Source organism: Tachyglossus aculeatus, chromosome 17 (assembly GCF_015852505.1).
Source record: "Tachyglossus aculeatus isolate mTacAcu1 chromosome 17, mTacAcu1.pri, whole genome shotgun sequence".
Lineage (NCBI taxonomy): Eukaryota > Metazoa > Chordata > Mammalia > Monotremata > Tachyglossidae > Tachyglossus > Tachyglossus aculeatus.
The window spans coordinates 54,044,744-54,065,945 of NC_052082.1; the positions used below are offsets into that span (position 1 = coordinate 54,044,744).

The 21,202-nt window shown below is 52.9% G+C and overlaps 2 protein-coding genes across 5 annotated transcripts in view; one reads left to right on the plus strand and one right to left on the minus strand.

Moving 5' to 3' along the window:
• The window catches only part of RAP1GAP2 (RAP1 GTPase activating protein 2), a 152,445-nt gene extending 142,020 nt beyond the window's left edge, over positions 1 to 10,425 (plus strand). For all 4 annotated transcript variants that reach the window (XM_038759488.1, XM_038759490.1, XM_038759491.1 and 1 more), the window contains 7 exons: positions 826 to 944; positions 1,500 to 1,613; positions 2,423 to 2,540; positions 3,093 to 3,219; positions 3,666 to 3,745; positions 5,588 to 5,627; positions 6,896 to 10,425. In XM_038759488.1, the coding sequence (XP_038615416.1) occupies positions 826 to 944; positions 1,500 to 1,613; positions 2,423 to 2,540; positions 3,093 to 3,219; positions 3,666 to 3,745; positions 5,588 to 5,596 (567 nt within the window). In that variant the 3' untranslated portion in view covers positions 5,597 to 5,627; positions 6,896 to 10,425. The remainder of the gene's footprint in view (positions 1 to 825; positions 945 to 1,499; positions 1,614 to 2,422; positions 2,541 to 3,092; positions 3,220 to 3,665; positions 3,746 to 5,587; positions 5,628 to 6,895) is intronic.
• On the minus strand, positions 10,392 to 21,202 carry LOC119939457 (tapasin-related protein-like). Its single transcript, XM_038759493.1, has 9 exons — positions 21,096 to 21,202; positions 17,275 to 17,478; positions 16,813 to 17,049; positions 16,092 to 16,433; positions 14,820 to 15,149; positions 14,522 to 14,614; positions 14,008 to 14,024; positions 13,323 to 13,367; positions 10,392 to 12,155 (listed from the first exon to the last, which is right to left on the minus strand). The coding sequence occupies exons 1-8, from the start codon at positions 21,145 to 21,147 to the stop codon at positions 13,353 to 13,355; spliced, it is 1,290 nt and encodes a 429-aa protein (XP_038615421.1). The 5' UTR covers positions 21,148 to 21,202; the 3' UTR covers positions 10,392 to 12,155; positions 13,323 to 13,352.

Here is a 21,202-nt window from a genome sequence, read left to right on the forward strand (position 1 = left end):
TACCCTGGGTAGACTGCGGCTCCTCTCCCCAGTTTGGTCCAGAGCCTTTGCGTTCTGCTCCCAGGTTCCTCCAAACACAGGCACCGGGAAGCAGTGTGGCCGAGTGGATAGAGTACAGGCCTTGGGAGTCAGGAGGATTTGGGTTCTAATCCCGGTTCTGCCACTTGTCTGCTGTATGACCCTGGGTAAAATCACTTAAATTTTCTGTACTTCAGTTCTCTCATCTCTAAAGCAGGAATAAAGCCTGAGCCCCATGTGGAACAGGGACTGTGTCCAATCTAATTTGTATCTACCATTGTGCTTAGAACAGTGCTTGACACATAGTAAGCGCTTAACAAATACAGTTATTGTTATTATCCAAGTCGCAACACCTGGTGGCTGGCACCGAGGCAGCGGAAGCCGTGGTTGCTGAAGGTGAAGAAATTGGACATAAAGGCAGCCGGGGCCTTCTCTGTACTGGATAGGGGATTGGCCCACTTCAAACTGGATTGTCCAGTAGACGTCTGGCCACTCTAGGGATGTGGTCTGGTTTAGCTGGAGCAGGAGAGGACTGTTGAGTCAGTCCTTGGAATCGGGGGAGACCCTCATTGGCCGTTGGCTTGGGTCTTCTTTGCGGGACTGGATGGGGTGGGACTTGGGACTGAACAGCCCTGGAACTACTAAGAGGAAGGGACTTGGCAGCCCTGGAACTAGAACTACTAAGAGGAAGGGGCTTGGCAGCCCTGGAACTACTAAGAGGAAGGGGCTTGGACCTGGGTGGGGAGTGTATTGGACTAAGGGGGCCGAGCAGTGGAACAGGCTTTACTTGGGCGCTTTGCTTTCTAGCCCCCCGTCACGGTGGCCACCACCAAGAATCAGTCCCGGAGCCCCATCAAACGGCGGTCCGGACTGTTCCCTCGCCTGCACACGGGGGCCGAGGGCCAGGGGGACACCCGGACCCGATGGTAAGTCCCCCTGGTCACTTCCTCAGGGGTGGGAGGCTCTACTTGGCTGACCCTGGCCCAAAGAAGCAGGTTCTGGGTCTATGGGCCCCCTGGGAATTGGCCGGAGCTGAGCTCAGTGACCAGCTTGGCTGGGAAAGGGGTGTTGTCTTGGATTTGGGGAGTCAAAGCGGTCTAGGCTGGACTCACAGCCGCCCACATAATCCCTCAAAGGGCCTGGTGGCCCGGGAAACTGCCCCCTCCCCCCGGCACCTTCGAGGGGCTGAGAAGGGGTTGGGCCCCCCCACGAAAGGGTATGCTTTTACCAGGGAGATGCTGAAGGAGGTTCAGAATGGGGTGGGAGAAAGGGGAGACTCAGCCCCGACTTAAACACCGAGCACTGATCCCAGAGTCTGGATTGGTAGCTCATCCTAAGGGGTGGGGTGGGAGGAAGCCAGGCGGGCTGGCCGTACCCACTGCCCATGTGGTGAGGAAGCCAGAGGCGGAGAGGTCGGGCCAGGTGAGGGCAGATGCCAGCAGAAGGAGACACAGCAGAGTCTCCCTTTCCGGTCTCCACAGTGACAGTGTGTCTGCCACCCAGAAGACCTCAGATGGTGGGCACTCTTCTCAAGACATGAAATCAGAGACCTCATCCAATCCCAGCTCCCCTGAAATATGCCCCAACAAAGAAAAGTAAGAGGGACCTTGGGGAGGAAGGCCTGGGGTGCGGCGGGGTCGGGGAGGGTGGTCTCCTGTGAGGTCCAGTATACTTGGGCAGCTGCCTCTGTCTTCTTGGGAGCATATATCTGTAGGTCTGTGAGTGTGTAAGTGTATATGTTTGTGTGCATGTATTTCTGTGGCTGTCTGTGGGTATCTGTGTGTGGAGGTGTGTTTTTGTGTGCATTTGTATATTTGTGCATGGGGCAGGGAGAGAGAGAATAACAGTAGTAGTCATAGTAGTTCTTGACCACCTACTGAGCGCACCACACTCTACTAAACACTTAGGAAAGGACAACAGGAACAAAAGATATGTTCTCTGAACCCCTCGAGGGACAGGGACCAGATCTAATTCCCACCTGTGAAATCTCTCCCAGCACTTAGTACAGTGCTCTACACGCAATAGGCGCGTAATAAATACTTTTGTTACAAGGAGCTTATGATTAGACCTTGAAATGCCACAGTGTTAGGAAGAGCATCAGCTAGAGTTGGTTATCAGGACTCAGGACTCCTGGGTTTCTTCCCTACTCCTCCTCACTTTGCCCAGTGGTGAGGGGGAAGCCCCTTCTGTTTTTTCCTTACCTCTCTTTGCCCATCTGTGAAACAGGTGCAGCATGAGATCATCATAGAGGTCAGTAAAGTGGGAGTACTCTGGGGTCTGGGGGCTCCTAGGCCCAGGGTGCTGTGGTTATTTTCTCTGTATGCCTTCTTCATGGGCCGACTGGGCCCAGGGCCCTGACAGTTGTAAAGTGCCCCCGGGGTGGTTTGTTCCCCATGTCCGGCAGGCCCTTCATCAAGCTGAAAGAGAACGGTCGGTCCAACATCTCCCGCTCCTCATCCAGCACCAGCAGCTTCAGCAGCACAGCGGGCGAGAGCGAAACCATGGAAGAGTACGATAGCATGGTAGGCCCTCTGCCCTCACCCTAGCCCCTACCCCCCAACCTGGAGCCCGGTGGTCCTGTTGGAATCAGTCACATGGAGGCTAAATTCAGGATGCCTTCCTGGAAGAGGGAACATTTAGGAAGGCTTTGAAGGAGCAGAGGGCTGGGGCTCTGCCAAAAGATAATAATAATAATAATAATAATAATGGCATTTGTTAAGCGCTTACTATGTGCAGAGCACTGTTCTAAGCACTGGGGGGGATACAAGGTGATCAGGTTGTCCCACGTGGGGCTCATAGTCTTAACAATAATAATAATAATAATAATAATGTTGGCATTTGTTAAGCGCTGGTGGGCTGGGGGACGAGGGTTGAGCATTTGGCCGGTGTTAGCTAGGAAACCGCTTGGGACCTCACCACCGTAGGGCTTGGCCAGCAAAAAGGAGGGTAAGAGGACCTTCTGCCCCCGAACCTGGGTCCAAACTGTGCGAGCTTTGGCCCCCTCCTCTCCCTTTCCTCTGGCAGAGCAGCCTGGCAGCCACCCACAGCCTCTCCCTCTCTCCTTCCTCTGACAGGGCAGCCAGCCAGCCACGGCCTCCCCCTACAAACAGGAAGTGTTTGCCTACAGCCCCTCCCCGAGCAGTGAGAACCCCAGCCCGGCGGTGGCCGCCACCCCAGTCATCATGAGCAGGAGCCCCACAGGTGAGCAGCAAGGGAGGCTGGGGTCCCAGTCCAGTGGGGGAAGTCTTGCAGCCATTGATCCCCCTCCCTCACTTGGCACCCTATAGTGCCTGACCTGTCCGGTGAGAGGGAAGTGGGTGGAAGTGAGTCCAAGCATCCACTGGTTGGGCCTGGCAGACTACCCGCTCACAAAACTGGGAATGGCTGGAGAGGTGTGGTGGGAGAGAGGGATTTCTCCTCAGCTACCTGCCCTGCCCCCCATCCGCTCCTGAGGGAGGAACGTGACCCCAGTGGGGAGACCCTAACCCATCATGCAGGGGGCAATCGAGACTCCGGGCCCGCCCTGAGATGGCATGTGTAATTATCAATTGATCAATCAGTCGTATTGAAGGAGTGCTTATTTTGTGCTGAACACCATGCTGAGTACTGGGGAGGGTGCACTATAGAGTTATTTCTTCTCTTGACAGATGTGAAGAGCAGAAACTCCCCGAGGTCCTCCAACCTGAAGTTTCGCTTTGATAAACTCAGCCACTCCAGCGCCAGTCCTGTACGACTTGGGCTTCCCCTGCTCAGCGGGGCGGTGGGGAGCGGCGGGGGTGGGGGTGAGATGGAGGGAGCGGGACCGGTCAGTTGCTCCAGAAAGCCCCCCAGCCAGATCCAGGAAGAAGACCGGATCATAGTTTGACTCAGCCCCCTCTTGAGAAGGAATCACATTTGGTCCCCACAGAATTTGGGGGGCATCGGAAAAGGGGCTCGGAAACACCCATTTTATTCTTTATTCCTATCTCAAATATATGGTGGCGTTGGTTGGGAAGGTAGGGGCTGTTGGCTTTTGACATCTCCCGGGGTGGTAGCCTAAATGTGTATGAGTTGTTCCTTAAAAAGGAGATAATTTGGAGGGAGAAAGAGTAGTAGGAGAAGGCAAAGGCACAGAACAAAGAGGGCATAAGGCTATCTGTGATCACACAGAGTTGAGGAGCAGTCTATTCCCAACATGCTCCTCTCTCCCATGTGCTCTGCGTACCAGCCTCGGGGCAATGTGGCGAGAGGGAGAAATTGGTTAAGTGTTTACTATGTGCCAAACACTGAGGTTTATACAATGCAATCAGATTAGACACAATCCCTATCCCACATGGGGCTTCCAGTCCAAGAAGAATGGGGAACAGGTATGGAGTCCTGATTTGACAGATAAGGAAACAAAAACCCAGAGAAGTTAAGCAACTTACCCAAGGTCACACAGCAGCAGATGGATCCGGGACTAGAACCGGGGTCTCCTGACTCCCAGGCCTGGGCTCTCTCCTCAAGGTCCCACTGCTTTTCCCCTGAAAGGGGTGTGTGGCTTTGGATCTCCATGATTTCTTCAAAGGAGGAGGAACTAGAGTTGGGCCCAGAGCGCCTGTCCATCTCTCAGGCTAATCTTCCTTCAGTCTGGCCACCTGCCAGGTGCAATTGAGCTTCTGCGGTTAGCTTGAGGCATGCGATTGGGTAGGGCATATTGGTGTGGTAAAGGGTAGTTCTCAGTGTAGGGGATGGAGTGCCATGGTGTAGAGGAATTTACGGACACATCTGCACAGGTGGCTACAATCTCACCATCTTGCTCCTGAAGAACAGAGTTTCTATGTGGAGAGAATTCGGAGGAATGATACAGTTTGAGAACTCAGAGGGAGGGTAGAGACAGGAGCTGTGTTGAAACTGTCGATACATCAGTGGTAAATTATTGAGCACTTCCTGAGAGCAGAGCACTGTACTAAACACTTCAGAGAGCACAAGACGATAGATTTGATCTATCTAATCGGTCACAGGTTGTGGATTCAATCGATAATATTTGTTGAGCACTTCTTGTGCGCAGAGCACTGTACTAAGTGCTTGGGAGAGGATGTTGTAATAAAGGTGGTGGACACAAGTAGAAGTTCTGGTTATGGTGTTTAGCTGGACTGTTGAGTGTTTTGTGGTCAATTCAGCAGTGCAGCCCAATTGACCAGGACAAGTGGCCGACAGACTCGGTCCAAGCAGACCTCCATTGACAAGAACCAACTTGCCTGATTTATCCCTGTAAGCCTTGGAAGAGAAGCTGGATGGCCTAGTAGATAGAGCATGGGCCTGAGAATCAGAAGGACCTGGGCTCTAATCCTGGCTTCGCCACTTGTTGGTTGTGTGACCTTGGGCAAGTCACTTCACTTCTCTAGGCCTAAGTTTCCTCATATGTAAAATGGGAATTAAGATTGTGAGCCACATGAGGGACAGGGAATGTGTCCAACCCAATTTGCGCATATCCACTCCAGTGCTTATGACAGGTCCTGGCAGTTAGTAAATGCTAAACAAATTATGCAATTATTGTTACTGTTTTTATTATTAATAAGCCTTTGTGTTCTGATTTTTCTTCTAATAGGGCCACTAGTGGGAGAGAGGAGCTGGTAAACTTGGTAAAGGTGGGTATCCCTCCCACTGAATGGGGTGATGGGAATTCCCTGATTGACACGTGGAATGACATCGTAGCAGGGAGAGGAATCAGATCGTGAAATGGTTCAGCAAGGTTGGAATGATGCAGGGAGTGGATTGGGATAGATGGGCCGGAAGCAGTCTCCTGTTCCCTCCTGCCCCTGCTGGCAGGGATGGAGGAATGGGATTAATCAGTCAGTCGATCAGGTGTATTTATGGAGCATTTATTTTGTGCAGTGCACTGTTCTGAGTGCTTGGGAGAGTATCATAGAGCAGAGTTGGTGGACATAATCCTTGCCCACATGCTTACAATCATCCTCAACCTCAATAGTATTTACTAAGTTCCCACTGTGGAACTTAATAGATCACTCTCTTGGGAGCTTGGGAACATACAGTATAAGTCAGACACAGTCCCTGCCCTCGAAAAGCTGACAGTCTAAAGGGAAATGGGTAAACACGCATTGCAAATACACTATGGGCGCAATAATAATAATAATAATAATTATGGTGTCAAGTGCTTACTATGGGCCAAACACTGTTCTAAACCCTGGGGAAGATACAAGGTAATCAGGTTGTCCCATGTGGGCTCACAGTCTTAATCCCATTTTGCAGATGAGGTAACTGAGGCACAGAGAAATTAAGTGACTTGCCCAAAGTCACACAGTTGACAAGCGGCGGAGCCGGTATTAGAACCCACAACCTCTGACTCCCAAGTCCGTGCTCTTTCTGCTAAGCCAGAGAGAGAGAGAGAGAGCGAGAGAGAGCGAGAGTGTGTGTGTGTATAAAAATGATGAAATGAACTGCAGGCAATGAAATAGATGAAATAATAAGCAGAAATATATATAGTGCTAAGGGGGATGATGGGCTGATCTAACATGAGAGATGGATTTTCTCTGGGGAAAACACTCCAGGGCCATAAGGATCTCGGGGACGTTACTGACTGTCTCTGAGGCCTTCCTCTTCAGGGACTGACGTGACCTCCGCAGTCTCATGGCACCTTCAAACCCAGAAATGTCTCCAAGGGTCCCTGAGTAGAATGCCAGCTCCATTAGATCATAAGCTCCTTGAGGGCAGGGACCACCCCCACCTTTATCATCAGTAGACTCTTCCAAGCACTTAGCACAGGGCTCTGCACCCCTGGATTCTAGGGAGGATGAAGACGATTTGAGCTGCCCATCGGTGAAGGGGGAGGGAGGGTGTTCACGTCTGTTTTAGCCTGGTCACATGCCACCCTTACATGCTGTCTTCCTCTTTGCAGGGAAGTCCTGTTTTAACCCAGGAAAAACTCTTCTGAGAAGTGGGAATGTCCCCGTCCACTACACACTAATAAGAGCAGCTGCAGCGCATCTTGCAGGATTGCATTGCAATCCTCCAGTTCCTCAGACAGGCTTTCGTGCTGAGGGGAGACCCTGCTTTTTCTCCACCGTGTTCCCATCCCCAAGGGCTCTCTCTCTCAGCAGCAGGGCCCCCTCCTCAGTCCCCTTGGGGTAGACCACCCCTACCATGTAGCATACACTGTACCCACAGCTGCACCACCCGTGGGCCTGATACGTGGAAATATACTCCCCCCGTGTGCCCTGTTTATGTACCATGGCTGTTTGTCTCTCAGAGACGATGAGGTGCTGTCCACCTTGTGTTGTCTTAGAGGGGATGGGCTTTTCCAGCGGAAGATCTAGTTCTCCTGGGCAGCCCTTGCCGCCTGCCCCTGGATGCTTTTCTTTAGGGCCTTAGGCATGTTTGTGAGGACTGAGAGAGGAGATCACAGAGGTCCACAGATCAGACTGCATCCCTCCTCGCTTTTGCTTCGTTGGTGCTTCGTTCTGGGACCTGGGATTAACTCCATCCCCACTCAGAGTTTCTTGGGGGCTAGGGAATATAGTCTGCTATTGGCCAATGAGCCCCTTGGCTAGTTGTGAACAGTAGGAGATAGTTCTGTTTGCAGCTTTTGGACTACTCCTGACAAAGCAGAGGTGGGGAGGATGCCCAATGGACACTCCTCGGGGGAGACTCTGGAGAATTCAGGGGCTGACCCAAGCCCTCCCAGCCCTATCCCAAACCCTTCCTCCTTGGGTGGGCTGATGGCCCCATATGCTTTCTCCATCATGGCAGTCTTAGAAGGTCTGAGGGCTGTCCTGATGCTCTCCCTCAGTGGACACCCTGGAGGAACACTGGGAAGCTCTTTAGATCCCTTGGGCCTTGGCTTCCTGCTCCCTGAGGAACATACTAGCTCTTGGCGTAGTTCTCCGATTGGTCCATTCCCTCCCCCGATCTGTTTCCAGGTGGTAGTCTTGGTCCAGTCAGGGGGCATTTCAGTTTCTAAGCCTTCCTTGCCTGCTGGTTTATGATGGTGAGGATGGGGCTTCCCTCGTCCATGCCCTGCCATTTTCCTGAAGGGGATTTCCTGCCCAGCAGGGGAAGTTGGTGGATTCAGCCCTGCAGTGGTAGGGTCAGGGAGGGTAGAGGTGGCTTGGGAGAGGCTGTGGGGATTTTAGGGAGTTGTGGTAGGTGGTGGCTTTAAGGCCCAGACTGGAGTCTCCACTGGAGTCTGGGAAGTGTAGCTGTGGTAAAAAAGGTCAAGGGTGAGATGAACCCGCCGTCCACCAATCAGCAGATATGCCCACTGAACCCCTCCTGGGCCAGCCGGTGACTCCTCAGTGGGTTTCCATGCGGTCCTTTTAATGCATATTGGCTTCCTGCCCCTGCCCAATGCCCACAGGGTGAGATGACTCAGAGCAGAAATGCCCCACCCAGCCCAGGGAGGTTAAAGAGCAGTTGTGTCATGCTTGCTGGTAGAATTCTTTTGTTTTTTTGCTTTCCTCAAATTCTTCCAAGAACCAAGTTCCCCATTTGAATCTGGATCCAAGAGTGATGGGGTGATCTACTGGCAATCCCCATCCAGGTTCCTTGGCCATCTCAGGGTGGCTTGTGCTGGAGGGAGGTTGTCATGGTCTCCAAGAGCAGGAGGAGACTGGGCCCCGATGCCCAGTCTCGGAGATCGGAGGCAAACCCATGGGCAGCGAGAGCGGGTTCGGATTGCTATACCCCTCTTGGTCTTGCTGGAAACACCAGAACCACATCCCTCTAATTGCTCCCTCCCTGCTGCTAAAGAGTGAAGCCAGAGGTGATTAAGGACAGGTGCTGCCTCTTGGGGCACTAAACTCCTCCCTAGTTGACTATGGTCTCGTCTCCCAGTGGCTCGTGGGGTCAGGGGAACGGCGGGCTCACCAGCTGGCCAGAGTATGATGTGCTCTCACGATTCATCCCCTCTGCACCTTTCCTTGGTCCAAGCTTGAATTCGGAGTGATGTTGAGGCCCAGAGGCGTCCTCCATCCCAAAACCTCCCCCCAGTTCACCGTCCATCAGCCAGAGTCTAAACGTTGGTCTCTGTGAGACCGAGTTGGGAAACTCGTGTTTCATGGTCTTTGAGGTAGGGCCCGGCTCTTGTAGGCCCCTGCAGCTGTGAGGGAGTCCCAACAGCTGGGCTCTGGGAGAAGGCTCCTGAAGTCTGTGGTGAACGGTCAGCCTGTCCGTTTGCTTCTTTGCTGGCCTGCAGATACTGTCCCATCTCAATCCCCCAAAGCCCTTGAGACCCTTAAACCCAATGCAGAAGGCTATCTCTGCCTGGGTCTCTGAGAGCAGATGGTTTTGAATTTAAACAAATTTCATCTCCCACTCCACCAGGCAGGAAACCTTAGAAGAAGGTCCCTGTGGAGTTAGTGGTTGATCCTCGTATTAGACGTTAAACTCAACGAGCCAGACAGTAGTTGGCTCTCGTTTTCTTGTGCTTATCTCTTAAGGTATGGGCAAAAACTGTAAAAAGGAAAAACTGTTGATTTCATTTCCCAAATTGAGAAAAAGCCAGTCTGTGGTTCGGGACAATTCTGGCTCCCCCAAGCACCCCAAGGGGTGGCTGAGCCCTCTAAGGGCCAAGTGGCCTTCTTGGATTTGTTGAATGGTGCCCACTGGATTGGGCGGTCACCCCTCCACCGCCCCCCGGGGTTGGGATGGGCTGCTCCCCCCCAGAGATGATAATAGCAGAGGGGAGTTAGACACAGAGCTGGCTTCAGGGCTCGGATGTTTGGATCTCACCTGACAGCTCAGGGAATCTGGAGGGAAACAAAGCCAATTTGATCTGGTTCCATCACCCTCGGCCCAGGAGACCCTTGGGAGTCTCCATGGCAACGGGGGGCAGACTGAGTCCGGAGGGGAGCCGAGAGTTGGGGGGCAGGGGGGTCCAGACCTGAAAGGAGATCTTTGTACCTTTCAACGTGCTGCTTGTCTCCGGCTCTATCCGGATCCTATGAAGCATAGGCAATGTGGTTTATTTACAAAGGGGGGGATGAATTCTCACCCGTCTTTTCCTTTGTGATGTTCAGCTATCGGGTCCTTTTGTTTCAGCTTGAATGAGTGAAGTTGTTTTCTGTTGTTTAAAATCTCCAAGCATGTTGGCCAACTTTTCGTTTCCCCCCTACCATGAATGTAGCATTGTGAGACTCCGGTGAAGGAGAAACTTCTGAGTTTATGATGTTCAAATGTGAAGAGAGTGGCTAAGCGTGACAAAATCGAAGAACTGTATCTCAGAAATTATTTTATTACTTTTTAGAAAGCAGGTGCTTTGTAGAGTCTCTGGTCGCCTATGTTTTGTAAATATTGTACATTTAATTTATTGCTATGGTAGCCCATTGTACCGGTTATGTATAAAACAGATTCTAAAAGGTTCACAAATGTATATTTTGTTGCTTAAATGTGTCTTTGCAAAAATTCACAATAAATAACATATTTTGTGTCCCTCAGTGTACAAGGATCTGTGTGGAGCTGAAAGTTTGATCTGGAAGTCATAGGTTACAGTTATCAGGCTGTTCTAAGAGACAGAGGCCAAGTTCCCTATGATTAAAGGATTGTAAACTCCACTAGACTAAGATCCTTGAAGGGAGGGATACCAGGAGCCGACCCCCTGTGTTTGATCCCTTCTGTGGCAGTTCACGTTCTTTGGAGGCCCCGGGGAACATGGTTGAGCCCAGCTGCCAAAAAAAGAGACTGATCAAAGTTGGGATATAATTTGTAACATGAATGAGAAAAGAGCACAACAGAAAATTACCAAAGTCCAGGTTTTCCAGGTATTAAGTACCGCTATTGAAGTTTAAATCCTTCAACGTCAATTGAGGTTTGAATGACTGATGAGTACTAGTCTTGGGAAAAGGCTGGGAAATAAAGTTTAGTTTAGAATAGCTCCTCAGATTAAGACAATGACCAGATTAACCTGTTTGGACTGTGAGCCACATGTGGGACGGGAACTGTTTCTGATCTGAATATATTGTATCTACCTCAGCGACTAGTACAGAGTTTGTCACGTAATAAGTGCTTAATACCCCAATTATTATTATAATTAGCTTCCTTTCCACCCAAGGAGAGCTTTAGAAGAGAGAAATACATCCTCTGCCTGAAAAATCTCTTCCGGCTGGGACTCAGAGAAGCAGGCAGATGACACAACTCTGACATCAATCACTGGTATTTAGTGAGCACTTTTACTGTGTGCAGAGCACTGTACTAAACACTTGGGAGAGTACAATGTAACAGAGTTGGTAGATATGTTCCCTGTCCATGGAGCTTACAGTCTAGTCTACATCTTTTGTTCTGCCCTCAGGAAAGCTTCCCTATTATTGACAGAGAGTCAGCTCCAGAATGTTCCAAAAGTTTCTGCAAGAAGATCCTGTCCTTCTGTCAGGCCTGGCCAGATGAAGAGCAATACTGGACAGGACTCCGGTCCAGCAGTGACAGGACTGGGCAGTGCACTGGATGGTTGAGGTGTTTCTTTGCTGGCTTCAAGCTTCTGGGGTGTACCCTTCACCCCAATCCTTCAGCTAAGACACTGCTCACTCCTAACAGTGTGTGGGGAAAGCGGAGAGGCCCGGAGGGTGGTTAGCCTGTGGCAGTCAGTACCAAAGACCTTTGCAGGGATCGAGAAATGGGTGAGTCCACAAGGCCGAGAGACTGTCCAGACTAGAATGAAATGGGAGCCTGGGCAGAGAGGCAGAGGAGATGGAGCAGGGGGGCCAGGGGTCACCAGCTGTTGTTCGCCGAGTCTGATGCTCTTCTCGACCATCAGAACAATGTGGCTGGGGAGTGGACAGAAGGCAGACTGTCTGTCTCGTAGCAGTCCGTCTTCTCTGTCCCCACCTCGTGATCCTGGCCTGAGGGAGGGTCCATTTCCCAGGTGGACCCCACCCATCCTCCCACCATTTTCTGCCCTCCGCCCTGCTGCGGCCATGTTCGCTTCCCGACACCAGGCTGTGTCCCCCTCTGCGGAGGGGGACGGAGGCAGTCTCTGGGGGATGCAGGTCTCTTGCCTTGCCCACTGGAGGTGTTCCGAACTGCATGTGGGGCTGATGCTGGAGGATTGGAGGCCTGGACGGGGAAGGGGAAGTTGGTGATTTGCGGGGAGGGGGAGCCTCTTCGATGCTGTAGTCCTATGGGGGGCTCTGAGTACTGCTGCTTCTTTCTCTGCTTGGTGGTTTGTGCTGGATGCAAGCCCAGGGATGGAACACCATTATGAAAAAGGAAGAGAGAGGAGCAGGCTGAGATAGCAGACACAGGGGCAGGGGTTTGGTACTTCTGCCAATCTGGGGTGGTTACAGCTCTCCCTAAACCAAAGGCAGCAGGTTTGAAGCCATGGTCTAGGGTAAGGGGTGTCACTGCTACCCAACCGGTTCAGAGGTTGGGGGAGCCAAAAGGCCCTAGGATGCCCCACCTCACGCCTTCTCAGAAAACAGGGGTCCTGTAGCCCCCTAGTCAGGTCTGGGGCTAAGGGTCCCCGGTCACCTGATGGAGCCAGTGCTTGTTGTGTGGGGTTCTGTGGATTTCCCTTCTACCTGCACTTCAAAGGGTGGATCAACCATTGGGAAAATTATCCAAACTCCTTTGCTGTTGCTTTCTCCTGGCCCCACCTCCCTTTTCACTATTTCACATCTCATCTACCTAGAGGAAGAGTGGAGAGTATGGGTGAAAGGTTGGGGCGAGGGGGAAGTCGTCAGCTGAAATATCTGGGGGATTTTCTGTTGACTTCAGTTATTTCTGCGCTCGCCATCCCCCTTCGATTTAAGGTGAGAAGACCGTGACTACTGGTCTCCTGGCTCAGACCAGTGGCCCCACCCAATGCGGGGTTTGGAGGAACAGTGGTCACGGTTGCCTAGATGACCTTGACATCCCTCATGGCTGGATTTGCAAATTTTAACATCCCTAACGTGCATCGAATAATCCATTACAGACTTCTCATCCCTGAAACTCTAGTTAGTGGTAGGTTAATTGAGAATCAAGAGGTCGCTTAACTTCTCTGTGCCTAGGGTTTCCTCATTCATAAAATGGGGATAAAATACCCATTCTCCCTCCCTTTAAGATGTTCCTGCCCACCAGGAGGGTCTCACAGGGTCTGGTCTGATTTACCACTTACCTACACCAGAACTTAGCACAGTGCTTGGAACATGACAAGCGCTTAACAAGTACCACTGAGTTATTATAATTAATAAGAATGAGTCAGACTACAGAGTCTGAGGCTGGATTGAGACAAATATTTTGTGGCTGGTAGGCTTACTTCTCTGATCAGCCAGGCTGTGTGGCTGTGTTAGCTTTCTGTGATTCTCCGAGAAAGTGACACCCCCGTCCCAATCTCTTTTTTCTCAACTCCTTACCTTCCAGAGTGTCTCTTTCAGTTCTGAGTTCTAATATGGCTTCCTCTGCGAAGGGAGAGACGGATGTGGATAAGTGGGGCTCAGGTTAAGGGGGGAGGGTGCAGGGGCCCTGTGCCCACCCCTCTAATCAGGACAGAGGGACTCTCTTGGAGCAGGAACTCTCTTGAGAAGCAGTGTGGCCTAGTGGTTACAGTATGGGCCTAGGGGTCAGAAGAACCTGGGTTCTAATCCCAGTTCCACCACAAGTCTGCTGTGTGACCTTGGGCAAGTCACTTCACTTCTCTGGGCCTCAGTTACCTCATCTATAAAATGGGGATAAGAGTCTATAACATACAAATATACAAAGATACAAATGTGGGACAGGGCCTGTGATTAGCCTGATTAACTTGTATCTACTGCAGCACTTAGAAGAGTGCTTGGGACATAGTAAGCACTTAACAAGTACCACAAATAGTAATAATACTAATAATGTGCCACAGGTGTCACCACATAGTGGCAGCGGTGATGAGAATGAAGACACAATGGTAGAGCGTGAGTGAGTCCCACATTGTGTTCTCCTCCCATCCCGGCTCACTCCCCTTCCCCTCCTCTAGGGATCCCCCGGTTTTCCGGGACTAGCCCTGTTTTGGGGAGCTGGGCCTCTTCCTCCCTGCACCCCTTATGCGGGAGAGATGGGGAGCCTCACCTTGTCCATGATTTTCACTGTGGAATGAAAGAGGTACAGATGAAAAAGGTCAGAGCCCCGCCCCATCTTTCCAGCCTAACTGCAGGATGGGAGACCCTCCCGCCTCCCCCAACCTGGGGCCGTGGGTGAGGATCAGAGTAGCTAGTTCAGTTCCTGGTGTTGTCCAGGCCTGGGGGATTGGGGTACGGAGGGCCTGCTGCTTTGGATGGTCTGAGGGTTTCACTGGCTCCCCAAAGGATCACATCCTCCACCCCTCACCAGCCAACAATACCCCCAAAGGTCATGCTGGTCCCCAGAGGGGGAGAAAGTGGTTTCTAGGGCTCTGTGACATTGACCATTTCTTCCATGGTGTGACTGGGTCCTTGAGGCAGGGTGGGAGGGCGGGGCTGATTCCCTGTGGGGATGAACAGGCCTGGACAGCCTGGAGCCCCTACCCCACGCCAAACTGTACCCCCCATACTGGTCATTCCCTCCCTCCCCACCATGACTAGAGGCCTCCTCGAAGGGGCGTCACCTCTGTGCAGGTGGACCAGGAGGCCAAGCAGCAGGCCGCTCAGGACAATGAAGACAGCCCCGATGAGAAGCCACATCCAGGGCCACGATTTTGCTGGAGGAGAAGGGAGACTGTAAACTCATTGTGGGCAGGAAATGCATCTTCCAACTCTGTTGTACCGACCTCTCCCAAGCGCTTAGTACAGTGCTCTGCACACGGGGAGCGCTCATTAAGTACCATTGATTGAGATGGAGGGAGCCGACCCGGCCCAAGGGTCAGTGATAAACTTGGGGGAGTGGGAGGGTGGGGGGGGTGGCACCTGTCACTCTGATGGTGACGCTCTTGCGGATGGGGGTCTTGAGGCTCAGGTGGTCCACGTGGCAGGTGTAGCGCACCCCGTCGTCCCGCAGCGAACCCGTGAGCAGGAAGTAGCTGGAGAAGCTGAAGGTCTGGTCGCCGTTCTGCCGGTGGCTACTGGCCAGGGTGCCGCTGACCACGTTGGGCAGCAGGCGGCTCCCGGCTGGGGGCTGACGTAGCCACTGGGCCCGGGCCTCCAGGGGGTAGTAGTGGCTCACATCACAAACCAGCTTCCGCTCCTCCCCCTCCACCAGACTCACCGACTCCATGTTCAACTTCACCTTGGGGCTCTCTGCGGGGATGCGGCGGGGGGTCTCAGAGCTGGAGAGACCCCCCCCGCCCCAACCCGATCCGTGGCTGTTATCACATAGGCTGGACGGCTTGGAGGATTTATTTTTATTTTACTTGTACATATTTACTATTCTATTTAGTTTGTTAATGATGTGCATTTAGCTTTAATTCTATTTGTTCTGACGACTTGACACCTGTCCGCATGTTTTGTTTTGTTGTCTGTCTCTCCCTTCTAGACCGTGAGCCCGTTGTTGGATAGGGACCGTCTCTATATGTTGCCAACTTGTACTTCCCAAGCGCTTAGTACAGTGCTCTGCACACAGTAAGCGCTCAATAAATACAATTGAATGAATAAGAGGTGACACGGCCTAATGGAGACGGGGGGACCTGGGTTCTAATCCCAACTCTACCTGCTATGTGACGTTGGGCAAATTGCCTAAGCACCCTGGGCCTCATTTTCCTCATTTGTAAAATGGAGATTATATACCTGTTCTCCCCCCCTACTTAGACTGCGCCCCATGTGGGATCTGATTATCTCGTATCTGCACTTAGTACAGTGCTTGGCACAGAGTAAGGGCTTACTGAAAAAGAAACAAACCACAATCTCATCTCTGCCAGCTGTGCGACCTTGGGTAAGTCACTTAACTTCTCTGGCCTGTTTCCTCATCTGTAAAATGGAGGTTCAATATCTGTTCTCCCTCCCCCTTTGACTCTGAGCCCCTTATAGGATGGGGTCTGTGTCCGATTTATCTTGTACAAGTTCATAACAAATGCCATAGTTATTATTGTTAGGGGTGGGATGGGCCTGAGTAGAGCTGGTCTGGCGACGGCTCAACACCCACTGTTTTCAAGGGCAAAGGGGGGCATCCCACTCTCCCCACAACCCTCCTGGGGACCCTCCCCACATGGGCCTCCCCCGGGTGGGGGCATGGCACAGAATTACCCAGGACGGCCACCTCGATGTTGAGCTCTCCCTGCAGGGCGACCGCGGTTACGGAGCAACTGTAGGTGCCCTGGTCATGGATGGCCACATTCTGGAGCAGTAGGGAGACATTGCCTTGGGGGATGGCGGCCGGGAAGGCCTCCACCTTCGGGTCCAGGTGCGTCACCTGGTTCTCCGCCCCGCGGTAGTGGAGCACCTCCCGCTGCCGCCCCCCCTTCTGCCGCAAGACCCAGGCCACGTCCACGGAGGCCGCGTGGTCCAGTGCAAAGGCACAGTCCAGCAGGACGGTCCCGGCCAGGGGCGTCTGGATCTGGGAGGCCCGGGTGCGCATGGAGAAGACCCCTGTTGGGGAAGTCGGAGAGGAGGGGGCTTAGCAGGGGGCCTGGGTCACCCTCCCCTCCCCCAGGGGAAGCGGAGGGGTGGGTGGGACTGAGTGCTGAACCACAAGAGGAGGGTGGAGGGAGGACTGGACCACCAGATGCAGGGGTTTGGGGAAGTTGGGGGCTGCTTAGGACAGTGCTTGGCCTATAGTAAGCACTTAAAAATACAATAATTTTATTATTATGAGGACTGGACCACTGTGTGCCGGGGTTGCTGGGGAGGGGGCTGTGAGGGCTGGACCGTTGGGTGCCAGGCTAGAGGGGGAAGCTGTGAGGGCTGGACCACTGGGTGCCAGGGTTGTGGGGGAGGCCGGAAGGACTCAGGAGGGGCTGGGAGGGACCTGAAAGGTGCACCGGCTCTTGGCCGCCGGACTCGGCCGTCTGGATGCAGAAGGTGGTGATGGTGAAGTGGCCCTGGGCGTGGCTAATGGTGACGGTGTACCAGATGGGGAGCCATGTCCCATGGCTGGCCAGGCCCGGCCACAGTATCTCTATGTTGTCGGTGAAGTAGCGGCTGAGCCGGCATTCCAGCTCGTTCACGTCCTCATCCACATACTGCAGGAGCACGGGGGCCCTCTCTGCAGGGGACAGGGAACACAGCTGGGCCAGGGCAGGTCCTGCTCCCAGGACCCCGCAATGGCCCCCCAATCCTCTGGGAAGGGGCACCTTAGGCTGTTGTGTCCAAATCTTTACCTCGTTCCCTGCCCCCATCCCCTTCCTCTGGTCCTCCTGGGGGCAGGGGGTCCCACATCCGGGAGGATAAGGGTGAGTTGTCTCCCAGGGGTGGGACAGAGGGACCTTACCCTGCAGAACAAAGGTGAAGGCATCTCCCGGGGGTGGGGGCGCGGGGGGCCCTGGGCCCCTCAGCACTAGTTGCACATTTTGCCGCATGAGGGACTCTTCTGTGGTCATGTGGGAGTTGATGCTCTCTAGGACGCAGTTCAGCTGGCTGACCTGGCTCAAGGACTCCCCGGCCTTGGCCCCTCCCCAGGGGGTCCCCAGGAACCCTGCGGGGAGACCGGGGGGGTGGGGGGAGGGTACGGTGAGGCAGAGGTGAGCCAGTGTTGTTGAGGTCTAACCATCCCCATTCATTCTGGAAGCTTCCCCCTTCTCCACCCAGTCCATTTCTCCAACCCAATTTTCCCATATCGGGAACACAATGACTCCTCCCAGGACTTAGCAGGTCTAAAGGGATGATACCTACAGGCCCACAGCCCCGGGGTGTGTTCCCAGAGGCAGGCATGCGTACACTGGAAAGTGTACAAAAGCCTACAGAGTGCACTGGGGAGCATAAAGAGGCCCAGAATGCACTGGGGAGTGTACCAAGGCCCTCAGAATACACTGGGTAATAAACAGAGAACACATGGGGTTGCCCGTTGTGTACATCAGAGACACAGCCAGAAAGCCAGCCTGTAAACAGGGCACATAGAGTGGCAATGGGTGTCCCTCCCAGCAGCCCCAGGAGCAACCGGGAGAGGTCCAGGATGGCACGGCATGAAGGTGCCTTGTTCTTGTTTGCTGCCTCCTCCTCCTCCTGTCCTCCCTGCTTCTGCCTCCGCCAGCGTCGGCACTGGTGCTGGTTGGCTCACCCCTCCCCGCCCAGATGGTTCAGGGGCACAGTGTGCTGTCCCCTGGTCCCCCTTGGGAGCCGGGGACAAGCTGTGTCTAACTATCGACACCCGGGCTCCCAGCCCTGCTCCAGGCTGCTGCCTCTCCTGCCCTCACCTCAAGGCTTTCCTTCTGCTTTCTCCTTCCATTTCCTGACTCACCCTGAAACTCCTCCTCCTCCCCGCCTCCCCCATTCTGCTCTCTTCCCCATCTTTCTTCCAACTCCAACCTGCTGCCCCAAGCCTCCCTGTCAAACTGGATTTCCATCTCACTACAGACACCGGGAGATCCCTTCAATTAAATGGCTTGATCCTCTTCTCTCTGCTCCACTCCCCTCTTCTTCCCTCTCCTCTCCTTCTCTTCCTCCTGTCCCTCCCTCCTTCTCTCCCACCCCCAGTTCTTCAGCCAGAGGGCCCCTGACCTGGCTCTGCCCCGGGATTCTGGCCCCAGTCCGCCATGTTTTGGGATGATCGTGTGCAAAACTCAGGTAGGTTGCAAGTTTCCCAACCACAGAGAGATGGAGGAGATCCCAGGCAGGAAGACCCCCACACCTCTTTGAGAAGGAAGACTGCTTTCTCAGGGTGGAAAATTGGGGGCAGGACTGAGGGACTCATGATCAGACCACTCAAGGGATAGGCAGCATAGCCTAGTGGAAAGAGCATGGGCCTGAAAATCAGAAGGACCTAGGCCCTAATCCCAGCTCTACCAATTTTTTTTATGGTATTTGTTAAGTGCTTACTATATGCCAGACACTGTTCTAAGTGCCAATTGCTTGCAGTCTGACTCTGGGCAAGTCACTTAACTTCGCTGTGCTTTAGTATCCTCAACTGTAGAAAGGTGATGTCTGTTCTCCCTCCTACTTAAACTGTGAGTCCCATACACGATAGGGACAGTACCCAACAATTAATTTGTACCTATCCCAGTGCTTAAAACAGTGTTCGACACATAATAAGCACTTAACAAATACCGTTAAAAAAAGGGCTCTGTCAAGCCCGGTGGGCAAGCATTGGCACGGCAGCTGAGACCCGGGTTCTAGTGCCGGCTGTGCCACTGGCCTGATGTGACACTAGGTAAATCACTTAACCTACGCGGGGTATTGGCTTCCTCATCTGTAAAGTGGGGATTTTTCTCCCTATGCCCCCTCTTCCTATCAACTCACAGGCATCTCTCATGCCAGGCCAGGCCGAGGGTGGATCTGTGCGAGGCCCGGGGGTGGTCCTGGGAGATTTGGCATCCAGAAGCCCTGGGACAGAAAGGCTTTGGCTTCAGAATCCCCTAATCCTGGGAATAGGGAACACTTCCCACCATATCTCGGGGGTCTGAGATTGAAATGGGGAGCTCTGGTCCCTCCTCACCGACTCCGACCTAGCAGGGAAGAACCTCAATCCCACAGCCGCCCCGGAAGAGGGGAACGGTTGGGATGCAATCATGGTCAGAGCCACGGGGGGGGGCAGCAGAGAAATAAAGCCACAGGCTACAGAATTTGAACCACAAGGGGGCAGCAGAGAGGACAATGATTATAATGATAATAATAATTGTATTAGGATACTAAATACGATACAAATGCGATACTTATTGAATGATGATGTAACAGTAAATCAATCAATGGTATTTACTGAGCGCTTAATATATGCAGAGCACTGAACTAAGCCCTTGAGACAGTACAATCCCTGCTCTGCCACATGTCTGCCGTGTGACCTTGGGCAAGTCACTTAACTTCTCTGAGCCTCAATTCCCTCATCTGTAAAATAGCGATTAAGACTGTGAGCCCCACGTGGAACAACCTCATCACCTTGTATCCTCCCCAGTGCTTAGAACAGTGCTTTGCACATAGTAAGTGCTTAATAAATGCCAGTATTATTAGTATTACAATACAACAGTATTAGCAGACACGTTCCCTGCCTATAATGAGTTTACAATAATAATAATCACCATCCTGGCTCTGCCACTTGTCTGATGATTGGCTTTGGGAAAATGTAAACTTCTCTGGGCCTTAGTTACCTCTTCTTTACAGTGGGGATTGAGACTGAACAGCACGTGGGAAATGGACTGTGTCCAACCTGATTAGCTTGTATTTACCCCAGAACTTGGTATAAGGCATGGCACACAGTAAGCACCTAAAAAGTACCAGAAAAAAATGACAGTGGTATTCGTTAAGGGCCTACCACACATCAAGCAGTGTACTAAAAACTGGGATAGATTAAACCACAATCCGGTCAGACAGTGCTTGTTTTACAGGGAGCTCTGTCTAAGTAGGAGAAAGAACAGTAATTGAGTCCCCACTTCGGAGATGAGGAAACGGAGGCACAGAGCAGTTAAGGGACTTGCCCAGGATCACACTGCAGGCGAGTGGAGGAGGGGGGATTAGAACCCTGACTCCCAGGTCTGTGTTCTTAGGGCAGGATTTTGGCTCCAAGAGCAGCAAGGAGATGTGAAACTACCAGAAGGCTGCAGAGGCTCGAGGATCTCCAGGCTCCAGCAGCGAGCAGAGGCCGGTAGGAAACTTTGATCCCAAATTCCCAATTCGGAATCAGTAAGGGGAAGTGTGTGTGTGGGGGGGAGATTCCCAGATGTTCTACTCCTCTGTGACTCTCCTTTCACTTCCTGCCTGGAAAGGAAAGTCCCCAGGGTCACCCCCGACGCGGGACTGGATGTCTCGAGCCCCTTTTCCTCCTTAACAACAACAATAATAATGACGGTATTTGTTAAGCGCTTACTATATGCCAAGCACTGTTCTAAGCGCTGGGGTAGATACAAGGTAATCAGGTTGTCCCAAGGGGGGCTCAGAGTCTTCATCCCCATTTTCCAGATGAGGTCACTGAGGCCCAGAGAAGTGAAGTGGTTTGCCCAAAGTCACACAGCAGACAGGAGCGGAGCGGGATTAGAACCCAGGTCCACTGACTCTTAAGCCCGGGCTCTTGCCACTTAGCCACGCTGCTTCCCCTGGCCCGGGCCCTCCCACCCCCTTGCTCCGGGCGTGGAAGTGCCAACCGGTCCTTCCCCGGGCCGGACTCACCTGGCCCCAGGAGGCAGCAGACAGTGAGGAGCGCTCGGCCGCTCCCGGGCATCTTGCGGGCCGGCTCCGTCCTTTTGTCCGTCCTGCGGACCCTGCCACCTTCCGAG